The sequence below is a fragment of the Tyto alba genome, unplaced genomic scaffold (genome assembly GCF_018691265.1).
Source record: "Tyto alba isolate M040663 unplaced genomic scaffold, T.alba_DEE_v4.0 Super-Scaffold_27, whole genome shotgun sequence".
Taxonomy (NCBI): Eukaryota; Metazoa; Chordata; class Aves; order Strigiformes; family Tytonidae; genus Tyto; species Tyto alba.
Window position 1 is genome coordinate 22,922,604 of NW_024881301.1, and position 26,016 is coordinate 22,948,619.

The 26,016-nt window shown below is 39.4% G+C and overlaps 1 protein-coding gene across 4 annotated transcripts in view; it reads right to left on the minus strand.

Annotated features, from left to right (window-relative positions):
* TEX10 (testis expressed 10) overlaps positions 1-26,016 on the minus strand; it is a 62,832-nt gene that overhangs the window by 8,599 nt on the left and 28,217 nt on the right. For all 4 annotated transcript variants that reach the window (XR_004408773.2, XM_042798119.1, XM_033004317.2 and 1 more), the window contains 2 exons: positions 12,976-13,064; positions 11,626-11,759 (listed from right to left, as the gene is read on the minus strand). Coding sequence is in view for 3 of the 4 variants with exons in the window: in XM_042798119.1 (XP_042654053.1) it covers positions 11,626-11,759; positions 12,976-13,064 (223 nt within the window). In the remaining variant the exon portion in view is untranslated. The remainder of the gene's footprint in view (positions 1-11,625; positions 11,760-12,975; positions 13,065-26,016) is intronic.

A 26,016-nucleotide genomic window follows, 5' to 3' on the forward strand; every position in this document is an offset into this window, starting at 1 on the left:
GAAAAATAATCACAATAGTTGTGATCAGACAGAGTACCAATCGTCTGTTCAGTACTACTCCGTAAGACCCTACTTAGACTATTTCTGACACGCTGTGTAAAACAGGAGTCGCTCATTTTCAAGAAAGGTAAATTCAAACTGAACGGGCATAGGAAAATTACACAAAGAATACAGGTCCTGTCTTACAGGTGTCAGCGGAAAGAGCTTAACCCACCTAGGCTGGCAAAATTTACAAATACGACAAAGAGGTGAAAACCACTGCGGGAGAACACAACCAAACAGCAACAAAAAATAACCACGACCACAGCCGGCTGGGAACGCAGAGGAGACGGGAAGTAGGAAGGATGATTATGAAATGGGACACATAGGAGGCATTTGTTGCTCGTGTGAGAGAGTATGACAAGAAGTTTACAGGTGGGGTATGCCACAGGCTTGTGAGCAGACGACACTGCTAGAGAGATCTCTTAATTCAGCACATACCCGCAAGAGGTCAACAAATTGAAGACCTTGAAGACAAATCCACCAGGCCCACCCAGCAAACTAAGGTTTCATTGTTAATAAAACCATCACTAATGTTTCACCTCTAGGACTACGTCCCTAGAATCAGCCTACCAGTCTACTGAGGCTCTCCCTGAGACGACAAGCTGTAGGAGCATTTCATAACAGGCGCGATCCACCAGCACTCAGACTCTTCCAGAACCAGCATGGAAAACGGGCATCGCGCCACTGAAGAGCAGCACACTTGCTAAGAGGAGGTGTGGCAAAGTGCATTGGCAAATTAGTTTTTCAACCTTTTAGACCTTTCTGACCCTCAAAACAGCACAACCATTCCTACAACCAGTTCTATTTTCCTACGATTAAGTGGGAGTGGCAAGCCTTTTCAACTCCATAAATTAAATCCTGCTCAAAATGGCTTTCATAACAAATGCCTGTTATAAAAAGTGAAACTGAAACGTTATTAGACATGGAAATGAAAAGCAAAGAAAACTTAATTATCACAGGAAAATTAGTATTTTTCCTGACAATTTATTTTCCTTAGGCAAGGGTTTGCATGATGTTTAATTTTCCATGATAAAATGTCACAGCTGATTCATTATTTTACATTTGATTAGCATTTATCACATTTTTGGCGCGTTCATAGATTGGGTTTGGACCAAAGCCAGAGTAGTTTTGTTTCAGAGTATTAGTGAAGTGAATGGCCACAGAACGAGCATTTCTGATTGTAGAGAAGGTTTGTATCTTTCTGAGACAAATATTTTATAAAAGGTTTGGTTTAGGTTTAGAAGGTGTGGGTTTGGGGTTTGTTTTTTTTTTTTTTTCTTTTTAATTTTGTTTGAATGTCCACTTGAATGAATTCAGCCAAATAAAAGCACTCTCTTAAACATGGGGATTACCCGTTAGCATTATGCAGCAAATACTACAGGCTCTGTAATCCACTGGCAGTTTTTCAAACCAAGCCTCCTTGATCAGACGAGCCCAACTACCCATCATACTCCCGCGACACACGACTACAACAGCAGGATCCCTACTAGTGCTTCAGGGAATTGTTACTACGCACACCTCCCTGCCTGCCATGCTGAAGACACACTCCAACAGTAGCCAGCAAAAATGGGAGGCTGGGGCAGGGGGGGAAAGGAAAAAAAAAAAAAAAGCAAGCCCTCAGTGGGCTTTCTGGAGATCCTGACACCATGGAGTATTTTATTCTAGTCTTCAACTGGATGAGTTAAAAGCATTTTTGCTGCTGACGGCCAACCTAACTGACTCTTAATCCAGTCTGAAACAGACTTCTCACAGCTCTAATGCACAATCGGAGGAATCCATCGTTTTAATACTGCTTATCTGTAAGATGCACTCAACTCCAAAAGGGAGAGTTGGGATGATCTGAGGAAGCCCAATCTCAATCTGAGCCCCCATGGCAACAGGAACACGCACGAATGATGAACCAAGAGTAATGCTTTGTTCATTATTTAACTGTTCCCACTCGCTAAATCACTCAGTGCTTTCCATAACGTGACAGAATCCTGACTCAAAAAAGCCTCAAGGGAAATATTGTATCAGTAACTCTCCAGGGAAAATCTGCATATTATTTGAAGATTAATCGCACTGCAAAGTACTCTTTTTTCAACGAAAAATACGCACCTTCCTCCGAAGCCACACACAAGCCTGAGCACAGAGAAGAACCAAGCAAGCAAGAAAGATAATGGCTTAAGTCTTTTAGCAAACCACTCTGTGGAGTCAGACCAAAGACGGTTCAGACTCCCAGAGAAGTGATTTTATTTAAAAAGTTGGCACACACCAGACACTATATACTAATGTGAACTTTAGAATACATTTTTCAATTCACATCGACATCCACCTCAAACATGGGTAACTAAAATGTAACAGGCTGTTCTGCAGCCAATTCCCAAGACCTTGTGAAATGACTTTTTCAAGCGGGACTCTATCCAGTGTAACACGTTACTGTAGAGCGTAGAAAACGAGAAGTTTTCAGGTGATGGGGCAGGCAATGAAGCTTGTCGTCTGAAGCTTGGCCAGCTCCCCCCGAAGCACCCTAGCTTATCAGACAGTGTACTCCCTTGACAGGTGCTGCTTCTCCTTCTGAAATAAATTGATTTGACAGGGCAATATTAACAGTGCCCTGAGTTGTTGAGAAAGCTGCGTACAACAAGAGATCTTTGTTCATCTGCCTTGGCTAAGCTCACAGGGGCGGATGTGAAAGGTATTCCTGATTCAGTGACTCCAGCAAAAAAAAAAAACAACTACACAAAAACTCCACATGAAACCCACACACAATCACAACAAAACAAAACCAAACCTAAGTTAAAAAAAAAAGAAAAAGCCGAAAAGAAGGAACAGAGTCTGCAGGAGAACATTACATAGGTGAGCAACACGAGGGGAAAAAAAAAAAAAAACAAAACAAAAAACAAAACCAAACAAACAAAAACAAACAAACAAACAAAAAACACTGTGGGGCTAATTTTACATTCAGGGTAGCAAAACAGGAATACAGAAACTTTTTTAAGAATTACAAATGCGTAAAAACATGTACAGTGTCCTGCATCTTGATAGAGTACGTATTTCCAAAGACTTAAAAGGATTGTGAAACGCAGTGAATGTGCAATTGCTGGCTCAGAGACAGGGTGAGTGCAGTATACACACTCATCTCGCGTCTGCTCAACTGTGGTGATTGCCTGTCCTCAGACTCCTCGGCTGTAGCATGCAGTCTGATGTTAAACCTCCAACAAGGAGGTAACTAAACCAAGTGAGGTTATCATTGTTGGCCACTGGACACAAATACAGATGTGGCAATCACCACTGCTCACCTCTTGTGCAACAACCTGTGCACGTGTTTAAATCTGGGTGCCAGCAGGATTTGGTGCTGGGAGGCAGAGAACTATGGGCTAGAGGCAATCCTAGTGTCTCACCGAGTGACGGGCCGTGCTGGAAACATTGTTCTTTTGTCAGCATAACCAGGTTTTATGCTCAACAGCTAATGTGCTATCTAGGTGTAGACGAAGCCACACCTGAAAAACGGCACATGTCTGGTTCTCTTCTCAGAGCCATCTTACTAACAAAATTCAAAGAAAGGACACCACGAAATAGCTTTGCTACCCAAGGAGCTTTTGTTTCATCCTCTTGCAGCCATAATAAGCCCTTCTTTCACAGCTCTGCAGCTTCCTCACAGCTATAAAATGACACCACAGCCGATTCCTCCTATTCACAGATGCCTCCTTGTCAGACCACATGCAGGTCAGTCAAAGGAACATCTGATGTACAAGTCTCCAACTCACCCACATGCCCTTTCCCCAAACAAAAGGACTTGAAAGTACAGAAAAGCATACAGTTCAGAAGCTAGCTCTTGTCCCACAAAGTCTTGTCTTTTTGAGCAAATTTAGTCTAGGTATCACAAGCCAGGACGTGAATATACAGCATAACACACAGCAACTGTGGAGATGCTAATTCCCATTAGTCACATGCAGTGTCGTGTCAGATCCCAGCTCTAAGACGTCACAAGATACACTGGGAGTGCATGATGCAGGTACAATGAAGCACTGGCCTGAAGATCAGGTTTGTCTTTTTGGTGTTTGGGCTTTTTTGGGTTGGTTTGGGGTTTTTTGTTTGGTCTTGTGTTTTGGAGTTCAAGTTTTATGTCTTAAGAAAATTATAGAAGAGACCTTGGAAAGAGAGCTTTATTTGTTTTAGGAGGAATTACATTTATTTATATAACTTGTCTTTTGTTTCTTCGGAATTTACATTGGTTTTGAAGGGAAAAAAACAAACACAAACATTTGCCTTTCTAAAGATTAAACTTGGATATTATAGAGCTTTACAAAACACTAATGGGATTATATAGAATTTTTTATTCCTCCTTAAAGAGGGTAAAAATTATACCATATTTCTAGTTCAGAAGGGATATTATTTACCCTCAACTACTTTTTCTCCCCAGTATAACTCTAATCTGGAAATCTCAATAATCATGACAAGTTGAAATCTTACAGGAACTTCAACTCAGCATCTACATTCCAAAAATTCAGTGTTTTTTCAAAGTGTTAATCTCTGCTTGAAGTTAAGCTACAGTGCTGCAACACCACCTTTTACTTCAAGACAAACATCCTTGCAGGACATTTAATTTACATGCCTTGACGTGCTACCTTTATTGATTTGCTGTAATTTTTCATAGCGTATCAGTGCAGATAGAGCCTTGCCAACTCTATTCCACTTCTAAGCCTTCTCTGGTTTTGATACACATTAGTACATTACATTACACGTATCCCAAGAATTTTGAATTCAAGACTGATTTTAAAAGCAGCTGACCTTCCCTAGTGTTTGCTCTTAAACGTCTGAAACGTTGAGGGATTTATTTCAAGTCAGCTATGCCCTCGGTATAACTCTAAAATCTTGACTCCAGAGCAGAACCTCCAAATCATCATTTGCTTTCCCCCTCCAAAATGTTCAAGTGTCACAAACATCAAATATTATAACAGAAATTATCACCCATATATACACACACAGTTACCTTGTTAAGCTGTCCGTTTCCGCTGGCGCCACCTCATTCGATACCGGCAGAGCAATTCAGTTACAGGGGAGGGAACGATATTACCAACAAACACCATCGGCACAGTTACAGTCAGCAAAGACTGAAGCCTCTTCCCTACGGCTGCAGCCATTTATTCTGGAGCCCCATCTATTTCAGCTACAGGCAGACGATTTCAAATAACTGGCTTTAATCAGGCAGGAGCCTTTAAGTAGAAATTGCTCCAGAAAAGGAACCGAAGTTTCCACATTTAACATATCTTTCAGACAAAACGTGAAGATTAACCTTTACAGCTATGCAGAATAGCATTTAAAGGGACACTTTTCTTAGGCATTGCTCCACAAGTGAAAAAATCACTATTATCTAAAAGCTTCCACAAAAGAAATAACACGGCTTCAAATGTCCACTATACCATTTACCACTCTCTAGACAAAAAAAAAAAAAAAAATGTTACAAGCAGTACCCAGCTCAAAACAGTTTTTGTTACAAACCACTTAAAAGCATTAATTCCTATCAGAAGTTCATCTGTTTGGCCTTTCCACCAATTTCAGTCAGCCACGTGCTACGAAGTGCCATGGTTATATTAGCTCTCCAAAAGTTCAAACTGCGGATCTGAAAATGCCTCAGGTTACTCTTTTCCTTCAGGCAACTTGCTCTCTCTCCAGAGGCACACATCCTTTCTTCTTCTGCATCTCTGGCATGCATACGTTATACATTAAATGCCCTCTTAGGGTTCACTGCTGTTAGAAATACATGCCACTCCCTGCACAGCACAGCTAGCTAGCGACAGAAAGCTGGAACTGCCTTCCTCTGGACTCGAAAACCAAGTTGAGCAGCCAGCAGTAAAGCCAACAGGCCACGGTCTCCCACCGATTCATGCCCAGGACCGTTCATCCCTTGCCCTTCTGCTTCTCCCCTGCCTCTTCCCCCAGCACCCCGCGGGCCAGGCGGCTGCTGCCAGCCGGGAGGCAGAAACAGAGACACAAACTGCCCGGGCAAATCTCGGGTCTTCTCTCTTCCACCTGCTTATTTTCATAAAACTCAGGGGCAACTAGTATTTGCAACTTTACTCTTTTAACAGAGTAGACAACTAGCCAGCGGTTTCAACAAAACCAGTGGTGGTGGTGGAAGAGGAGAAAGATGGATGGACTAATAATAATAATCTGATCACTAGTCTCATTTATTCATAGAAAACCAGGCTGTCAAATCCTAATTCCATCAGTTCCCTATTTATTTTCATCCACGATAAAATATTTCTCCTTTATGAGGAAACCCTGAATTACAACTACACAATGAAAACTCTTTTAAATGAACAATTCTCAACATAAAGTAGAGGCCTGAACGCTGCCTGGTCTGCAGCCAATGGAGGGGTTTTCTCACTAGGTATTTTAAATTACTATAAATATTTTGCTTAACATTACAGCATCACCATAAACTTCCTTATCCAGTGAGGGAAAGCATGAATGATTCGGCGTTCAGAAGCTGTGCCACTCAGTTCCACCAAAAGCATAACTAATTCAAGATGGGTTTTACTATCTCCTGTAGCGTTCATCTAAATAAAATAACTGTCACAGATAAAAATATTCTGATATTGTGTCACACCTTGAACTGTGTCTGATTTTGATTCTGAAACTGTGTCACAGCTTGAACTACGTTCGCTTGGAAGAAAGCAGTCTCCAAACCTCCCTCCCTCAAACTCAGTGCACATCGAGCCATCATATCACAGTCTTTCAAGGCATCCTATAAGAGCCTCATGATTTGGTGGCAGTTCTCCCCAGAAGCTGCAGCTCTGGGGTTTGGGGGCTTTTGTCACTGTTTGGTTTGTTTTCTTTTGAGAGGAGAGTAGCTTGTTCAATACCTGGTGGAAACTACTCGCTCTACAAAAAGTATTCCTGTGTAACTTTCAGCAAATCTTGAACTGAAAGGTTTTTCCAAAGACAGGATTTTTTTCTTTGTATGGACTACAGTCCCCAGAATGTTTTCTTTACAAATTGAACATGGAATAGAATATGGGTTAACATGTTTGAGGTTGGAGAATGGTACTCAACAAGTAAAAGAGAAACCCCCTAAAACCTAATGAACACAGCACTGTATTAGATACTTAAACACAGAAAAGAGACATCTAAAAGCCTAACATCTTATTTTTCCAAAAGTGGTACCTTCAGCATAGTTTTGTTTATATATCACCGTATCTACAATTGCATCTGAAATCAAAACCAGCCAAGTGAAAAATTAATCAAATCCTGTGATTCATAAAAGGAAGTGGTTGCCTTAATACCGATCTCTTCTCTTTGCAAAAACAAAGATGTGGAACACAAACAGTGTATCCCAGAGACCATTATTACCGGATCAGAGGCAAGAGGAAAGAATATCTTAATTTTTCTCTGGTAGGAAAGAAAGCTCCTGAAGAGGTGCCCCTACTTTTCTGTTCACAAATTCCATGGAAACATAATACCAGTTCTAGGGAGAACACCCTGAGCAGCACTGCAACACCACCAGTCCTTCTGGCAAGCATTTAATGGGAACAGTTTAACTTCCAGATCATACCAAAGTGTGACAAACTACCAAATAAAAATCTCCCCATACTGGGAATGTCACTATGCTCTACAAGCAAAAATAATTATGAAGACATATGTCGACAGTGAAACAAAAGTTCTGTTTTTTCAAGAGGATAAATTTTCACAGAAGCATTGAAGTTGGAAGGGACCCCCTCGAGTTCCTTCAGCCCAATGCTCCTGCTTACGCCGGACCAGCTAGAGCAGGTTCTCCAGCACTGTGTCCAGCCTGGTTTTGAGTACATCCATAGATGGGAACCACAGTATCTCTAGGCTACTTATTTCAGTGTTTGACCACACTCTGTGAAAAAGTTCTCCTGTGTTTAGACGGAACTTCGTGTGTTTTAATTTGTGCCCTCTTCTCCTGCCACCGAGCGCTACTGAGAAGAGTCTGGCTCCATCCTCTTTGTTCCTTCTCATCAGGTATCTACACACATCAGTAAGATCCCCCCTCAAGCCTTCTTTGTCCAGGCTGAACAGTCCCAGGTCTATCAGCATCATCTCATGTGAAAGATACTCCAGTACATCCCTGTCTCTCGTACCAGGGAACCCACAACTGGACGCGGTACTTCAGATGTGACCTCACCAGTCACCAGACCTCACCAGAAGGATCACCTCTCTTGACCTGCTGGCAACACTCCTCGTCACACAGCCTAGAATGCTGTTGGGCTTTTGTTGCCACAAGGGTGCACTGCTCACTCATGGTCAGCTTGCTGTCCACCAGAGCCTCAAGGCCATTCGCTGCAGAGCTGCTTTCCCGACAGACAGTCTCCAGCATTTACTGGTGCCTGAGGTTATTCCTCCCCAGGTGCAGGAATCTGCATTTTCCTTTACTGAACTTCATGAAGTTCTTCTCTGCCCAGTTCTCCAGCCAGTCCATATCCTTCTCAATGGCACCACAACCATCTTCTATCACCAAATCCTCCCAGTTTTTTACCACCTGCAGAGGTTGCACTCAGTCTTACTGTCCAGGTCATTAACGAAGGTTAGAAAGTACTGGCCCCAGTACCGATCCCTGGGGTACACCACTAGTGACTTGCCTCCAGCTGATCACAAACCTCTGGTCTGGCCGTTCAGGCAGTTTTCATTACACCTCTGTCTATTTATCTAAGCCATTCTTTGCCAGCATGTCCACAAGGATGTTATGGGATACAGCATCAAAAACCTTACTCGAGTCAAAATAAATTGCTCTCGCCTCACCCACTGTCCTGGGTTGAGTGAGTGGTGGGGTTTTTTGTTTGGTAGCAGGGGAGGGGGCTATCGGGGCGGCCCCCTGTGAGAAGCTTCTCGAAGCTCCCCCAGCTCCAAGTCAGCTCCACCTCTGTTTGGAAACCGAGCCAATCAGCTGCGCCTCTGCGATAACATATTTAAGAAGGGACGTGGTGAGGAGCAGTGGGACTTGTGAGGAGGAGTTGCTGCAGCTGCGTGAACACCAAGGTCAGTGGAGGAATGGAGGAAGAAAGGAGGGGGGAGGTGTGCCGGAGCAGAGACCCCCCTGTATCCTGTGGGGAGATGGCAGGGCGGCCCCCACTGCCACCCATGGAGATCTACGGTGGAGCAGACACTGATTTATGGCCTGTGTTTTTCGCCCAGCTGATCAAGGTGCTGTGCCAAAGAAGGCCGAGGTCTTGTGGGAAAAGGTAGCCCTGCTGCTGTAATTCAGCACTGGGAGGATTGCAGCATGGGGGGGTGTCCCATGCCGGAGCAGCTCAGTTGGGGCTGCAGCCCGTGAGAGAAAGACACTCCTGTGGAGGACTGTCTGCTGGGAGAGGGGGACCACGATGGAGCAGGGGGGACAAGTTCCAGCAGCTCCCCCCACTGAAGATGGAAGCAGCGGCAGCACTGACTGCACCCCCCATTCCCTGCCCCTGCGCCCCTGGGGGAGGAGGTAGAGATATCGGGAGCAGCGCTGAGCCCGGGAAGAAGGGAGGGGTGGGGGGAAGGTGTTCTCAAGATGTGGCAATGCTTCTCACTGGCCTACTTTGTTACATGTTGTTAGTGTCTGTAATAAATGTATGGTTTTTGTTCTTCCCCTAACGAGTCTGCCTTTTGCTCATGACCATCTGTGGTGGTTGGCTGTTAACTTGGCTCAAACCACTACACCCACCAAGCTAGTCACCTTGTTACAGAAGGCTACCAGGTTGGTTGAGCACAATTTGCCCTTCATAAACCCTTACTGACTTCCCAATCACATCACAGATGTATTGAATATAACCCAATTCACTAGAAAACTTTCTACAATCATGAACACGCTTACGAGGCAAAGCCTCCAATCTTCTTCTCAAGCTCTGAGTTGTAAGCAGCATTCCAGAATTCCCTTTGGTTAAAAGTCTACAAAATGAGGTGGGTCTAGAAGGTCTCACCACTCTTCATACAGATTTTTGATGCGTGGGACTTTTGTTCCTATTCTCTCTTTCATAACTTAAGTCTCCAGAAACCTGATACATGACTGCAGTAGTGCAACACTCCACAGAATGTCTAAATCCTCTTTCATTACTAACCAAGGATATCCAGCTCTTGTCTTAATGACTGCCACCCAATCCTGAGAACCTGACAGAGCACCTTGTATCTTTCCCTGGAAAAGCTACTTGAACAAAAGCAAGTCCCAAGTTTCTGAAAACACTGACTCTCCTTGATGGCACCAAAACACTAAAAAGATTGTGGTAGAAGTAAATCAAGCTTGCAACCAGGAACCAAAGGCACAAATAAGCTATCTACAATCAAGCTATTTCACTGTCCCTCAGTGAAAATAGTCATATTGTGCAGTTTCTCAATCAACTTTGATAGATTTGTGAAAGAGAAGCAAAAAGAGGAAGGAAAAGACAAGAGGTGGCATTTTCAGAAACAGAGTATATAAATCCTTCAGATGCTGTATGTGATTATGCTAACTCTTTAAGAAACAAGCAACCCTGCGGGTGCTTTCACAGAGGAACAGTTCTGTATAGGACAGGGAGAGAAAGCATTCTAGTCTCTCGATATTGGAAAAAGGAGTTTTGGTGAGAAAACGATTCATTACTGCCTGGAAGAGACAAAGCGAAACAAATTAGAAAGTTTAGCTGCTCCATAAGTCAACTGACTGAAGACATCTAAAGACGTGAGTCAGTCATACCAAACAACAACTTTGCTTAAAATACTTTCCAATACATAATAGCCCACATTCAATATATGCCTCGGAGTATCATTAGTTTCAGTAGATTATCACTTAAACTTTATGAATTATTAGAGAAAAATCTACTCTACTGCTTTCTTGAACCAAAAAGACAGCCATGAAAACCCAGAATAAACCATACAGCTATAAACTTCTGTTACTCTTCTCTCTGTATTCATGACAGGGATCTCATAAATACTGTCAAATTGGCATGTCATTAAAACGTGATTTCACACCTTAAAGTGGTTTCGGGTGAGCTAAGCAATAAAAAGAGTTGAGCCAGAATGAAGACTAATGCACCTGTTCTGAATAAAATCTGGCAGCTCCGATCCTTTTAGAACCAACAATAAAATTAAGCTTTCAGCTCTTATGATCTTACATGCAGGAACTGAATTCACAGTGAAGTTTCTAATCCCAGTAAATTTTGATTAAATAAGCATCAGAAGTTACTCTAAATAATCACCAATGCCAACTTAATATTACTTCCAAGTTAAAATCTTATTTAATGCAAGTGCTTTTTAATTAACAGTGGAATTTACTCTCAAATAGTATAATTAATATTTTTACAATTAATTTATTTTTGAAAGCCAAAACATATTGCTGGTCTTAATCTTATTAATGTTCAAGAATTTTCCACCAAGGCTACTACCCATTTTTTCCATGAGTATTGTTTTGCATACTACGTGTCTGAACATTCACCTTTTACAGCAGCTTCCTTCAAAATGTTTTCTGATGGCTGTAGAAAAAATGTTAGCTGTTTGACAGCTATTATAATTTTCATTCTTTTTTCAACTCAACTCACAACAAGACTTAGGCATCTGTGGAAGAGGGATGGAGAGCACTCAGAGTTTGTATGCTGTCATTTAGAATTAGTGTTGATGTATTACCTCTGTCACAGCCCAGTGGTGTAAAAACTGGTCCAGATCAGTTAGGTAAAGACGGACAGGTGAAAGCTGTGTCTGGCTAATGTGTGGTTTTCCTCTAATGCCCTGGAGACTAGTCAACTCCTCTCTTGAAAACCCTAGAGAAAAAGAAGCAGTACAACAGTATCACAAAACAAGCCAAGCACTGCTCTACTTCAACAGCGTCACTGACAAAAACTGTCTTTTAAATTATGTCTACATAACATTTTTTTGTTAAAAGCTCTTCCTTGGTATTTTAAGTATATCAAAATACAAATTCTGGCTTCTGAAAGGAAACAAAACTATTTGAAAAATCAGTGGCATACCCATTTAAACTATAATGCAGTATTTAAAAAACAAAACAAAACAACATGTAAGAGGCCAGTGTTATGCTGCTATTTTCAACATAGGCACCTTTTAAAAATAATAAAAACCTCCAGGTATAATGCAAGACAGTTCATCATGCGTCCACAATAACTCAGTAACCTTCTAAAGTAACCTCAGGGTTAAAATCAATCAATCAATCAATCAATCATTTGGCTACTTATTTCTAAGCCAGATATTAGGTGTTTTACTAAAACAGGACTACTGCTCCAAAACAGTCACTTTGGTTTTGCTTTTGTTTCCTCAGTTAACTATCTCAGCACTCTCTTTGCTGTTTCAGGAAAAAAAAAAAGAAAACCTAATTTCTGAGAGCAAAGCAGTTGAACATCATGAATGGCTGAGGTGATGAAGCAAAGACACTTTACCATGGGACAAGTTAGTGGAAGATATTTCTCAGTAATATGAGGCCATTTCAACCACTGTAATTTCCCAAAGTTGCGTCACCACAGAATACAACTATTTTTATATCTGAGTAAGAACATAGTGGCAGCAGTAATTCTGCTCACTTGCTGACCTTGGGCAGCTCACTTCAATGTACTTTGATTACTTTATTCTGATGGAATGTTTTTAATAGCGTAAGCATGTCCACAGGAAATCCCAGAGGTGCTCATTTAAATTGTTACGAGCCAATAAAAGGCACTTAAATCTAGAAAAAAAATTCTTGTTCATGTCATATGCTGAATTTAGGTTTTCCTCATACTTTCCAAAGAAAGCTGCTAGAATGAAGAAAAAGTACGCAAATATTCAGCCCAAATGGCAAAGTGTAAAAATAGGGCATTCATAATGAGACCAAGAGAAAAAAGGGCATCTCATATCAAAAATATGTAACAAGATTAGAATTACCTTCAGGAAGTACTTACTACACCATTTATTCTAAATTAAATCCAGTAATTGACTATCAAAACAAATTTCATTTTGTTAATTCTGAATTATGACATTCACATGGATTACCTATAAGGGTTGAAAACAAGAAGCTGAAATAGTCCACATCATTCACTGAATTATCCTGCACTTGGCACTTCCAGCCTGCAAAGGATGATCTACACAAAACCAATAGCAGATAGTTTATTAAAAAAACATGTAATTAAGAATTCACAACCTACCTGCACAGTACAATCAATTAGCATGACTAAACTGTTAATTTTAGCATTCCTGTTTCTAACTGCTGCTGTTAAAATAGCATTTTAAATAGCTTCAAAACCAGAACTTGCTCTTTTCAAGACAAGTAATATTGAGCTTTGTACCCATACATGGGCTTAGGTTGTTGATTAAATTACCGAGACAGCAACTTTTCATAAATACTGGTAGAACCTTTAATATAGTGATGACAGCCAACACACAGTAAATTAAATCAGTTTTATTTCCCTTCTTTGGTCAAAGTCTTTATAGTACAAAGCTGGGCTGTATTTTTCATTATATTCACTACTTTCAATACGGCTTTTTACATGAACAACAGATTCCATTTAGAAGCAGTCTCTGCATCTATTTTAGAGTAGCTAAAGCTATTAAAGACAGAGCTAAATTAAAAACTTGCTTTGAGACTTAGAACACAAAAAGGAGCAATATGCAAAGACAGGAGCAAACCCCTTATCAAAGCTGCCTGACACTTCCCTTTTTAAGGGCAGTCTGTAAGAAGTGGAGCACCAGCCTACTTTTGTTTCTCAAATTAGGAGTCGAAGGTGCTTGTGGAAACTCAGAGTAAGCAGACACCACTGACCACCTAATGGTAGTGTCTTGCCTGTGTCCTGGCACAGAACCAGGAGAAAGCCAGGAGCTGGGAACAAGTACATCTCACACATGCTTTCCGCAAAAGGCTGCGGCTCAGACCTACATCACATTATGCAAAATGCATATTATTCAAATTTACTTGTATGCTGCTCTTGGCACTTGCATTGTGGACTAGGGATCTTTGCTTTAAGAGATTGCTGCTTTCTGCTCTTAGAATCTTGTGAAATTTCAGAGCTTCTGAATGCAATTTTCCAAGCCAACTATCTGCCTCAGATCACTTTTTTTCCTAATTTCTCTTCGCTAACAGCCAAAATGGCTTAGCTCATGGGTAACAAAATTCTGGAAAGCTTGTTTTTCAGAAATTTTTTACAGCTCCAGGTTTTGGGTGCAAAAGTATCGAATTTGGAATACCCTTGTGCCAGGCATATACATTTTGCCACCCCATGAAAATCCATCTACAGTATTTCTGCATCCACAAAAATGACAGTTAAAATATGCACGTGTCTGGAGCTACTCAAAAAGGAGAAAAAAAAAAAAAACAAAACCCACCCAACTAATTTCAGAATTTCTTTAAAAAAAAAAAAAACACACCAAAACCAACATGATTTACTTATTTAATTAGATTACCACGTAGGACAATTAATGCTAGGGGGAACAAAAAATCCCAACAACTCACAACTAGGTGAGAGAGAACAAATAAAGGCTTTATAAAATAAAGCTCCCGCTTCACACTGTATCCTTAATGGCAAATCCTTACTTCCAAGCATATTTCAGGTGACCTAGTGACTCTGTGGTGCAGGCAGCACAGCATGGTCCCTTCTAGCTCCTAGGCAGCCTTTGGTCCTCCTCTGAGTCCTGGCTCACTGCTGCCCTTCCTTAACCTGTAGTCCCAATCTCTCTCCATTTGCAAGCTGGACACTTGGCTGCCAACACTGAGTTCTCCAGAGATACACTCCTTGGCCATGGCCAGTAGTCTTCTCCCAGGAAAAGGGATAATTTCTTCCCTCCTTCCAAGCAGGCCCCAGTCTGATTCATTACAGCATCAAAGGGATTTCACACATACTCAACTAAATCAGCAAGAGGTCTTGCAACCCATTTTCCCAGAGAGTCTACATACGGTGAACATTCACGCAAGAATTAAATCCATATACCAGAAAATAGACTGAAGCCTGTGCTCTGTTCACCATAGGGGAAGGAGCTGCCTGAACCCAATGCAGAGGGATGACGAGTCAGACCTGGGATCCCTCACACCAAAATAAGCACTGGGAAGCATGAAGAGGGATTCAGGAGAATTTAGGACTTACTGGACACCGAAATTCAAACTGTGATGCAATCACTGAGCAAAAAGGTGGGAATGCAAGAGGTTGGAAGAGACACATCAGATGACAAGCTGCAAAGGGAATTGGGGAAAAAATAAAGAAAAAATAAAGAAAAAAAATCTTGGGCAGGAAGACAGAAAACATGGAAAGAACTTGTGATAAGCCTAAATTCAGGGAGTAGGGACTTGCGCGACAAAGCTAGACAGAATCTGGTTTAAAAGAATAAACTATAAAAATATTTTTCATTGCGACAGTTAGCAGATGTGTCAAATTCCTCACAATAGGACCAGTGGATGCAAGAATTTTACATGAACTCCAGAAGAGACTGAACAGAAACTCAGATTCAGTGCAGGCTAGCAAACACATGAACTGCAATAGTTTCAGGAGATCCCTGGACACGAAAAATTGTTTTGAAGAGTATCGCTAAATGTCTATAAATTTTTCAAATACTTCAGCAGTTTTGGTTTTCTACCCACATTTGATTATCTGCACATTCACAAAACAGGACATGCGTTTAAGCATCCTAACAGCATGCCAAGCTAAATGCACTGACGTGGACATAAGAGGAAGCAGAGAGAATCACTACTATTCTGCCCCAGGAAAATGGAGGCAGTGCAAGGTACAAACCCTTGACAGAGCTATTCAATGGTTCTGAGTCTCATCTACAAGCAGAGCTACACTGAGACACACACAAAACCAAGATCCCCAAATTCTGTTGCAGTTTACTTTTTTAAAAAAGCAAAAGCTATTACATACATAAAAGAAGCCTCAGTGTTAAAAAAAGAGCATTAAGGTTAAAAATAATCTAGCTTTCAATTTAGAAAGTGACACAGAAAGTTGCCTATAATCTTCAGCTTGGCCTCTTTGCGCATATGCCTTATAGTATGATAACATTATGTGTCACATTTTGTCTTAAAAAAATCTATGCCTCATTCAAATCATGGATGAATGGATCGATCAGGATTATGCACTGAAGGATAACACAGCCTGACCTGCTCCTGCCTTATTTATTGCATCACCTGTAACATCCACAGTGTTTGAGGCGTGAGATAGTTAAAAAAAGTAGAAGAAAGGATTAGGTCACAAATTCAGGGAAACAAGTAGGTTTTAGGCATTATACTGGATCACCCTCCTATCTGTATCGCAGAGGTACTATGAGATGCTAGATAAATATTTTTTAAAATTGAGGACAGGGAGTCTGTTAACACATTTCTCCAAGTATCATCAACTGAGGTATTCATTTACTTGTAGAATAAACACACGTTATTCACAGCGAAGGCTTCTCTCATCCCTTCTTTCTGCTATTTATCACTAACCCTTCAACAGGTCAACAGTAAGTAAAAGACAAAAAAGGGCAGTAACAGCTTTGGAGTGATACACCTTCATATATCTTTAAGAGCAGCACATAGACCCATCTGATCTCTACTGCTCCACTTGTGCTTACAATGAAATTGAAGTCAATTGCTTAATTTCAAGATAGAAAATGCTAGATATTCTGACAAATCAGGTACATCTATGTACATGTCTATGTCGACACTTTTTCCTTGCCTCAGTTCCTTATCTGTAAGGTGGGAAAATATCACCTCCTCATCTCCTACAGCTACAAAAATACTTGAGCACCACACAAAATTCCATGGGCGAGGAGAATCCCTTTGTTTTCCAAGCGGGACATAATACAATAAACAAAACATGAAGCCTTCTACTGAAACAACATGGGACAAAGGATAACATTAAGCAAACATTCCTCCCTTAAGCATGATGCACTCCATACAGAAAGCAGGATGGAAAAGTAACACAAGATCATGTAATCAAAGTCTCAACAAGGATCTCACAGATATATCATAACAAATTAACACCAAAACCAATGACTTTTTAATATTACAATTACAAGCAGAACAGCACTACAGCATAGGAGAAGCTTGTTTAAATACAAGTCTAACCAGTTGCCTCAGTTACCTTAGAAGCCAAATGTCTATAATGTAGTTAAAGCTGCTTAAATTCTGAGGTTCAAGTTATAGTAAATCAGAAATAAGATAAAGAACACATAACAAAAGAAATTTAATTCTAGAACGGATGTTGATGTACTACACATACACTACAAATTATTTCAAAAATTTTAGTTTAATATATTAAGACTACTATGGATAATCAAGAACTCTGTGCACTTTAAAAATGTATTTTCAAGATGCTTGTAAATTACGTTAGACATTTAACTAAAAGTCTGATTTATAGGTGGAAAAGAGGTAATAAGCATATGATAACCGCCCCTTTTTGAATAATTTTTTTTACTGACAATGGGAACCTGTTATCAAATTGCAGATGAGTGAGACCTTTCCAGTCAGTTAGTCCAAACCCACATTAACTATGATGAATTACGTGTTGTAATTTCCATAAGGTTACCTGCTCTCCATGAAAACCTCTCTACTGAGATTTAGAATTGCACCTTTAGGTAACCTGCTCTGTATACCAAATGGTATTCAAATAAAAGCTGAATCTAATTAACTTAAAAATCACTGCTTCTCTTGTCATTAGCATAGCAAATATTTCTCAGTCACAGCAACTGTGCAATGCATTCCTTTTATCACTTGCTGCTAACTTTTATTTTAACTCCAGACAGACCTCACTTTTGTTCACACGGTTGTTATTTTTGGTTTAGGCTGTATCACATAGTTGCAAAATAAAAGAACTACAGTTTGTGCAGAAGTGGTTATTTCTCAATGACAGACTATTATCTTTGTGCTTCCTGACCTAACTAGCTACCAATTGATTTCTGGTTCAGGTTTAAGGTGTTGGTTTTGACTTATGTAGTCACAAGGAGTCTCTGGGGAATTGAGAAGTCTCTGGTAGAACTCTGCTGAATCTTGCTGCAGTCATTTTAGAAATTATCCTTCCACTTGTCCTCCTGTAAAACACACCACTCAAACTCCAACTTAGACAGCAATGCACCTACCAAGCACAGCAAGTTTTGCTTAGAATTTGGGTTGGGCTTTTGATTTGTTGTTGAGCAATAGAATACAAGAACGTGTAATGACTCAAAAACCCCTGAGATCAGTCTTCAAGTATTTTTAAAATAGAAGAAAAAGCAAATGCAAGACTCACAGTTCTTTTGATGCATTGATACAATCACCCTTTTGTTCATAAATTCAAGGCTACAGAACTCAGTAAGTGTAAGATCGAGGGTATTCTCTTCAAGGAAACTAAAATCCGATTCTTTGACCTTCCAGTAAAGTGCTTCCACCACCATAATAGAGAATATTTTATTGCAAGGTGTCCCCGAAGCTCTACAGAATTATTTAAACATTTGCAAAAGAATAGCCTGAGAAACCTAACTTAACTTAGACTGTGGTAGGTGATCCTATTTTAAATTTATTTTATCAACTATTCATCACAGATTTAAACCAAGGCCTCCCACAATTGTTTCTTTAATTCTAGGTTATAAAATCATTCCAAAAATTTTCCCCCAGTGTAGGCATGTACTTGTACTACTGTAAAATATGTTCTTTTAAAACACTAAAAAGACCTGCGCCAATATTTATCTCAGCTCTGGCACAGTTTATTCCTGATTAGCTTTAATGAAAACTAATTTCTGTCAAATTGAAATGCAACTGCTTGCAACTGCAATCAAGTATAAAAATTCAGGTTCCTGCATCAACTTGATCAAATCAGTTTCGTGTTACACTTAACAAGGATCAGCACCCTCAGTTTCCATACCAGCTCTTGAAGAGACAGGAAACCAAGACTGTCACAAACCAATGTTGAAATCCTTAAAAAAATAAAAATTCCAGCTCTGTATACTTCTCCAACCCTGTACCCATTTCATCATTCACACCAACTTAGCTACAGGTGGCACAGGTCCTGAACATAAACTGTGAGAGTAAGTGAAAAGTTTTTATCTTCCTTTTCTTCTAACAGGTTACCGTAAGTAGGCAGTGGTTTGTTAGTGTGAGTGTTTTCTTTTAACTTTCATTATCTCTTTTGAAGGATCAAGCGTTTCCATTTCAAGATGTAGCAAAACACAACAAATATCTTCAAGGAATTACCAGGGATTTGGGGAAAAATATGAACCCTGTTTTAAGAAAACAACAATTTGAGTTACACATTGTTAAAAGTAAGCCTGTCAGCTACTCACTTGCTTCATGGTTGCAAAGGTTGTCTGAAGAACTGCTTACACATTATAAGCGAGAGCAAAAATCAGGAGAAACATTCACTAATGAGCAAACGGCATTTACTGACTGGTGTGGTTGTAAGTGCAGCAACATAATTCCTTGCCCCTTAGTTAGGAATATCAAACTACAATCAATCACCTGGGGACAAATTTAGAGGGCCATGTCCTTAAACACAAGCTTAGCCTTCTCCCACTTTCAAGTCCTAGACCTTTACATAACAGTGAGGAAGTAAAAGGAAATTCACTGACCAGATGTGCACGAAGGAATGCACTGTAACCCGCCCCAAGATCCTCTTCCCAAGAACTATGGATCCTTTCTGATCTTACAGCAAGGAAAACTGATCAATCTTTTCATCCTCAGTGGCACCCAGTCAGGAAAATGCCAACATGCTGAAAGCACACTCTTTTTAGTTTATATTCAATAGTGCCTTAAGCATTTTTGTTACCTTTTTAATACTTCCCTCCTTCCTTTTTGTTTCCAAATTGCGGGGTGGGAAAATATAGCCAGAAAAAGCACTTCATGATGAACACACACTATTCTTACATTTTTCTTAGCAACCCATTCATCATTACTACACCTTCCTATACATGTATCCTTTCTGACTTATTCTCCAAGGTGTACTGTGTTGACTTTCCATTGTACCATTTGTAATGACTTTAAAGTGTGGTTTGTTTTGTTTTGTTTTTTTTTTATAAGAACTTAGCTTATTTTTGGTAAAATTCTTATTTTATTTATGTCTTCCTTTAAAAAAAATACACTGTTCTGAAATCTTTTCTACTTTTCATTTGTATGAGAATTACTGTATGCAATTGCTCTATCAGTGTTGTTATTCAAAATAATGGGTTACAATATCCTCTCCAAGTTCTCTCCAGCTTGCAAATACTTTTTGAGAAGATAATGTTTTTCTTTTTCTTGTCTACAATGATGCATTCAATAAGTCTTTAATGGAGTAGTACATAGGCTCTTTGTTATGTACATTTTACATTCTTACTGCGCTTCTGCAAGATACACTGTCAAACATTGCAGATCACATAAGTAGGATGACTAAAGCAGTATTTAACTTACAAAGAAAATACCTATAGAAAACTTTAAACTCTATTATGACCCTAAAGCATCTCTGGGTCGTATATTTGGAGACAGAATTTTACACCTTAAGCCAAAGAGACGTTAAAACACCCATGCCAATTCTTTCTAAACATCCGGTTTAATGAGGATAGCAGGAACCAACAAGCACACCTGCCTGCTTGGTGAGATAGTAGCTGAGCTCCCTCATTATTATCTGGAAAGCAAGAGAATATTTTAAAAGGCCCTACCTCTTAAGAAAAGAGTCCATTTACAGTTAGAACAAGCAGAATGCAAGTTACTCCTGGAGTTATCTCAAACCTATGAAGACTAGGAACTCCCACACAATTTATGCCTCACTGGGAGAGAGCTCTCAGCTTTTATTTCTATGGTTCTCACCCTTCTCCTTTTCAACTGCAACAGAAACAACAACCCTTTGCCAGACCCCAGCAGGGAAAGAGCCCCACAAGAACAAGAAATGGCCGTTTGAAGTCATTGGAGATCTCATTGATGGACACACTACTTCAAGAGAGAAATGCCATAAATTAACTCCCATTGTTTTTTATCTAGGCAGTGAAATATTATCTGTCCAATTCTCTATTACAGTGTAATCATTTCCAGACATACTGTTCCAATGGATAAAAAGTTCTAAAAAAATCCTAACTACTAACACACATAAATAAATTGCATTTATGTAATCACACTGATTAGGTTTTCCTTATATGTACCTCAAGACACGTTAAGAGGAGACAGAGAACTTTTCCCATAAAGTCAGTGATCTAACTTCCTAGTTTATATATTTGATCAGTCTCATAATCTGCATGTCTTAATCTGTATTTCATAGAATAGAATACACCCCAGTAAATACTCAGATTATATATTAATGATTTTAAGAATCCTACCTTATACAAAAGGGAAGGAAAAAAGGAGAAATGTGTTTGCAAGAATATCTGCCATTCAATCACCACAAAGACACTAAGTAGCAAACAAAAACATCAAGCCTAACAAATGGTGCTCCTCTGCAACTGTTGCAGTACAGATTTTGGTATGTAAACAGCAGACCTCCTTTTTGTCAGACAAACAAGACAATCTACTATATACAGGAAGGTGAGTTTTCAACATTTAATGTTTTCATATCTGACAAAAAGATTTGCCTCAAAGCCAGTCTTTCAAAAAGTACTCAAAAAATAAGCATATGCCTCACTAGCCCTTTAAAAAAGTATTCTGAAGTAGCTCATCTGACCTACAAACGTAGAAATCAGGCACAGACGAATTACATGAAAAATTCTTCTCAGCTCTACCTACAATACTGCTAAAGTTTATGACCTTAGTCCCTACTAGACCATCAATGATAAAAACATTTCTTCACTTCCTGAAGAGAACTGTCTACTTCTCCGTATCCACATCCTCAAGGAATCACCAGAACTCCACCGTCAAGATGAAGCTAAGACTGGAATTTCAAAGGTCCACTCATGTCAAATGCTACATATTTCTACTCAACACTTAAAACCATTCCTGTTTAATTATCAGAGAACTACTATTTGATTATTTACCAGATATTCCAATAAATCATTAAAAATAAGTATTGAAGTTATTTTTTTTTAGAAATGTGGCACACTGCATCAAGATGAATGGTTCATCTCAATACATCACAGTACCACCTGAAGACCACAGAAAAATCTACACAGTAGATTCGATGAAGGGTTGTTCTAAAATACTTCCTACAACCTTCCATCCATCTCTGTAAAATTAAGTTCAGAGGCAGACTCAGAGAACTCGTCTCCTTCTAAGAAGCTGCTACCTCTCATTTCTCTCAGTCTGAAGTCAGATTGTTCGCTTGTGTTGCTCCACACCTTTTCTCACCTGTTTGTGTATGGATAGGAGCAGGGTGAAAGATTTATACCCCAAAACCCTGGTATGCTTCCATCTCCCAGAACCCTCCCTGCCTGAATTTATTAAAGTTACTTACATCCCGGGTCCCACACAGTAGGCACAAGGCAGGCATTGGAGGAAAACAGTAGAGAAATTAAGCCAAGACACCACTTCCTCAGCTTCACCTGAAAATCACCAGCTGTAGCTGCCCCGGTGACCCAAACAGCAGCAACGTCTGCTGGTTGGCACAAGGATCGATTAGTGTAAACCTTTACATGTTCATACCAGCATCCAAAATGGGGTGGCTGCATTTCAGCTTTCTTTTCATAACGCTCCTTGGCCTATGCTAACTGGTAAAGCTGTAGCGAATATGGACCAAACGCATGACAGGAACCATCCTAATAATTTAACAGTACAGATGATCACCTTCCCAGGCTCAGAAACCTTCCCATTATACACAGAAACACTGTGAACGTCATGTTCATTCTCAGCACACAGAGACCACCGTGGACCACTTAATGGGCTCCTGCAGACCACCTGGCTATTGATGTCACCATTGCAAAAATTAAGAAGTGGGAACTATTGAATGTCTTCAAAATTAATTTATAATCATCAAAAAAGTTCTAAAAGTTAACATGCAATAATTATAATTTAATGTTACCACCTGATATCATCACAGGGCTGTAGTTCAAGACATCTGGATACACTTACTATCCACTTCTACAGCTTACACACATACAAAAAAAGCCATGAGTTCCTTGTGTTTATAGTAATTGTTTCTGGAATAACTGCAACAGTCTTATTATCATCCATATGTACTCTCATCAAATCCACTTTTAACATAGTTTCTCCCCGGCAAATATACATGGGTATGTATGTGCATTCTTGGATACATGTAAAAATGTACATGCTCTGCCAGTCAAGAATAACGCGGAAATAAAGGCTTTTAAAGAAATTGCGAACAATTATCAAATACAGCAGTGAGCCTCTGACGCTCCTGAATGCAATCTATTTAAAGCATGACAGATAAGCAGGTGGCATAGAAGAAATTTATAAAAACTTCCCCTTCATCAAATAGAATATGAATGTACTGGAAGAAAAACAGTGCCATCTACTGACAACATCTGTTTTACTCATAAATGATGTCTCCCAAAGGACTGATTTGTAAACTATCATAATCTAAAACTACAGAAAGTATACCTTGAACCAGACTGTGGCACAGAACTGCGAAATTATATACATTTTGTTATAGCACAATTTGTTTCAAAAACTTGCATGTTTAGCTCCAAAGCACTGCAAAAGCTGTCAATGATTACCAGAAGTTACCTAGTCCCTCTACTTCCTTCAAGGCTTTACCTCTGCAGTCTATGATATACTTTTATCCAACCTGATTTCAAGGATCTCCAGTGAAGTATATTTATACCCTCTTCCTACACAGCCTATTCCAGTATGTATTTCCAATTTTAGAAAATTTTGCTATCACTCAAACCAAACGTTTCTCTGACATTTGAGGTCTATATTTCTAAACTTGCTAAAACTGTCTTTTCCCATTCCTTTTCAACAGCCTTTTACACGTGGTTCTCCCTCCTTCCCAGACTTATTTGCCTAACAATGCCATTTTGTCAGTCATTCTCCATTATCATAATTTACAGACTATTGTTCTTTGTCTCCTGTCCTTTAAACTCAATCCAGTTTGTCCACACCATTATCTAAAAGCAAGCCACAAAACTGGACACAGTAACGCAGCTTGGCTTTTCTGATAAGAGATGGAAAATTAGTCCATGTACCCTGTGTGCAGTGACAGGTTATGAAGCTCATAAAGCCTAGCTAAGGTTCATATCTAGAAAAACTACTGTTTCCTTAACTGTACAACTTCTTTTCCAAGGAGAAAATATATCAGACTCTCTGTTCTTGAGAAGTTAATAATGTTATTACTTCTCTGCCTATCTTTGCATGCTTAAGTTGCCAAAGCAACTTGTTTGTTGGACATTCCCCTCAGCAGCCATAAACATTTCCAACATCATCTTGTTTCTCTAATTCTTTAAGGCATCGTAGGATGAAGTTTTTAGCATAAAAAAAGCCTATGGTCACAATGATAAGGGAAAAAAAAAAAAAAAAAAAAGGTAGTCTTTCACAAAACAGATTTCACCTCTACATTAAGAAGCTAAGCCAGAGCTAAAAAACTTGTCATTGAGAAGTCCTTTAAAGTTTGTACAAGTTTCGAAGTTGGCTATATAGGTGAGAATGTATTTGCAATGCTGTTGCATTCATTTTGTCTATAAAAGACGCATTTTAATCTTTCCAAGGACTTGCATTATTTTCAGATGTGTTTCTAAAGAAAACTGATCAAGTTACTGTTTTTAACAATGATTCATCTCAATGAAGTGGAAACAGCCTCAAAGAAAAACAACACTCAAATCAAGAGTAATATCTCTTCTCCAAGTTTCATGAGAACTTACAGACTTCCAGAAAGGAGGACTGTTAAGGCTTATCAATACAAGGAACTACACTCATATAACTACATCAGCACTTTTTCCCCACACACCCCACACCCCCCCCATCTAGTTATTTTGGATTGACCTCTCTAGTAAATAATGCACAAACTTTGAATCCAACTTAGTTTAAAAAAAGATGTTCCAAAGGCCATAAATTAAAACCAAGACCTCCTTTGTACCTCTGGAAATGGGGAAGTTGCTGCTCTTCCTCAGTTGTCAGGATGTAACCCACTTTTAGTAACAACACTGCCCTCCAGCTGCATCTTCTGCCAAAAGGATCAAATGCCCACAGCCCACCTGCAGCTTTCTGCTGATCTTTAGAAAGCAGTTATACTATTACTATAAAAATCTCCCACACTGAAAATCCGATAAGACCTAACAACAAAATAAGCAGAGTGTTTATTATTGACTTTTAGTTCTTACAACTACTGTCTTTTGAATTGGTTATGGTTTGCCACTGGATTTCTAGTATATGGCAGAGAACTACTTTTTTTTAAATAGCATTTGAGGCCCAGTTTCCAAAAACTCAAATTTCATTTTTATAGCGGTAATGCATTATATATAGGATACTATAAATTTTATCACTATTATTTTGTATGTTGGTCATCTTATTCACATGTTATACAGCTAATATGAACAGGTCTGTATTTGACAGTACATTGTGTTGCATCATATTTTAAAAAAAGCTTCATTCCAAAAAGCGTTAAGAAAAAAATCACTTTAAGTCTAATTCATATAAGCTTAGTTCTTGCTTATTTATCCAAGGTTCAACAATATTGAGCAATAGAGAAAAGCAAGTGTATTTTCTCCAGAAGCAGCAAATCATAACACCCTTGTGAAATCCCAGCAAGCTCTCTACTCACTTCAGTCAACAGAATCCTCTCTGACTTCATAGACAAACTTACCCTCTTCTGAGCCAGGACAAAAACAAGAGTGTGAGCAATTTCTAACAAGACACTTGCCTAGTGACCATGATTTGCCTATTTAAGTGTGGTAATTATAGGAAAGGCAAATTTAAAAAAAATTTCAAGCCAGCAGAAGATAAGCATACACACTGGTTGGTTATTTTTCACTACCAACAGTGTGAGGTTGCAGTATTTACAAGGAAAAGCTACACTCAGTGGCAGAAGACAGACCACTGGTGATGATGTTCTGGGTGGGGGGTGCTCAGTGCCTTACGGGTCACCGACGTGATTTTGTTATCAAGCCTTGGAGAGAAAAAAAAAAAAAAAAACAAAACAAAACAAAACAAAAAAAAAAAAAAAAAAAAAAAAAAACAAAACACAAACCGATCAGTGTAAAGACAGTCAAAGTGAAAGGCGTAAAGTTTGATGGAAGCATTAGCTTTCT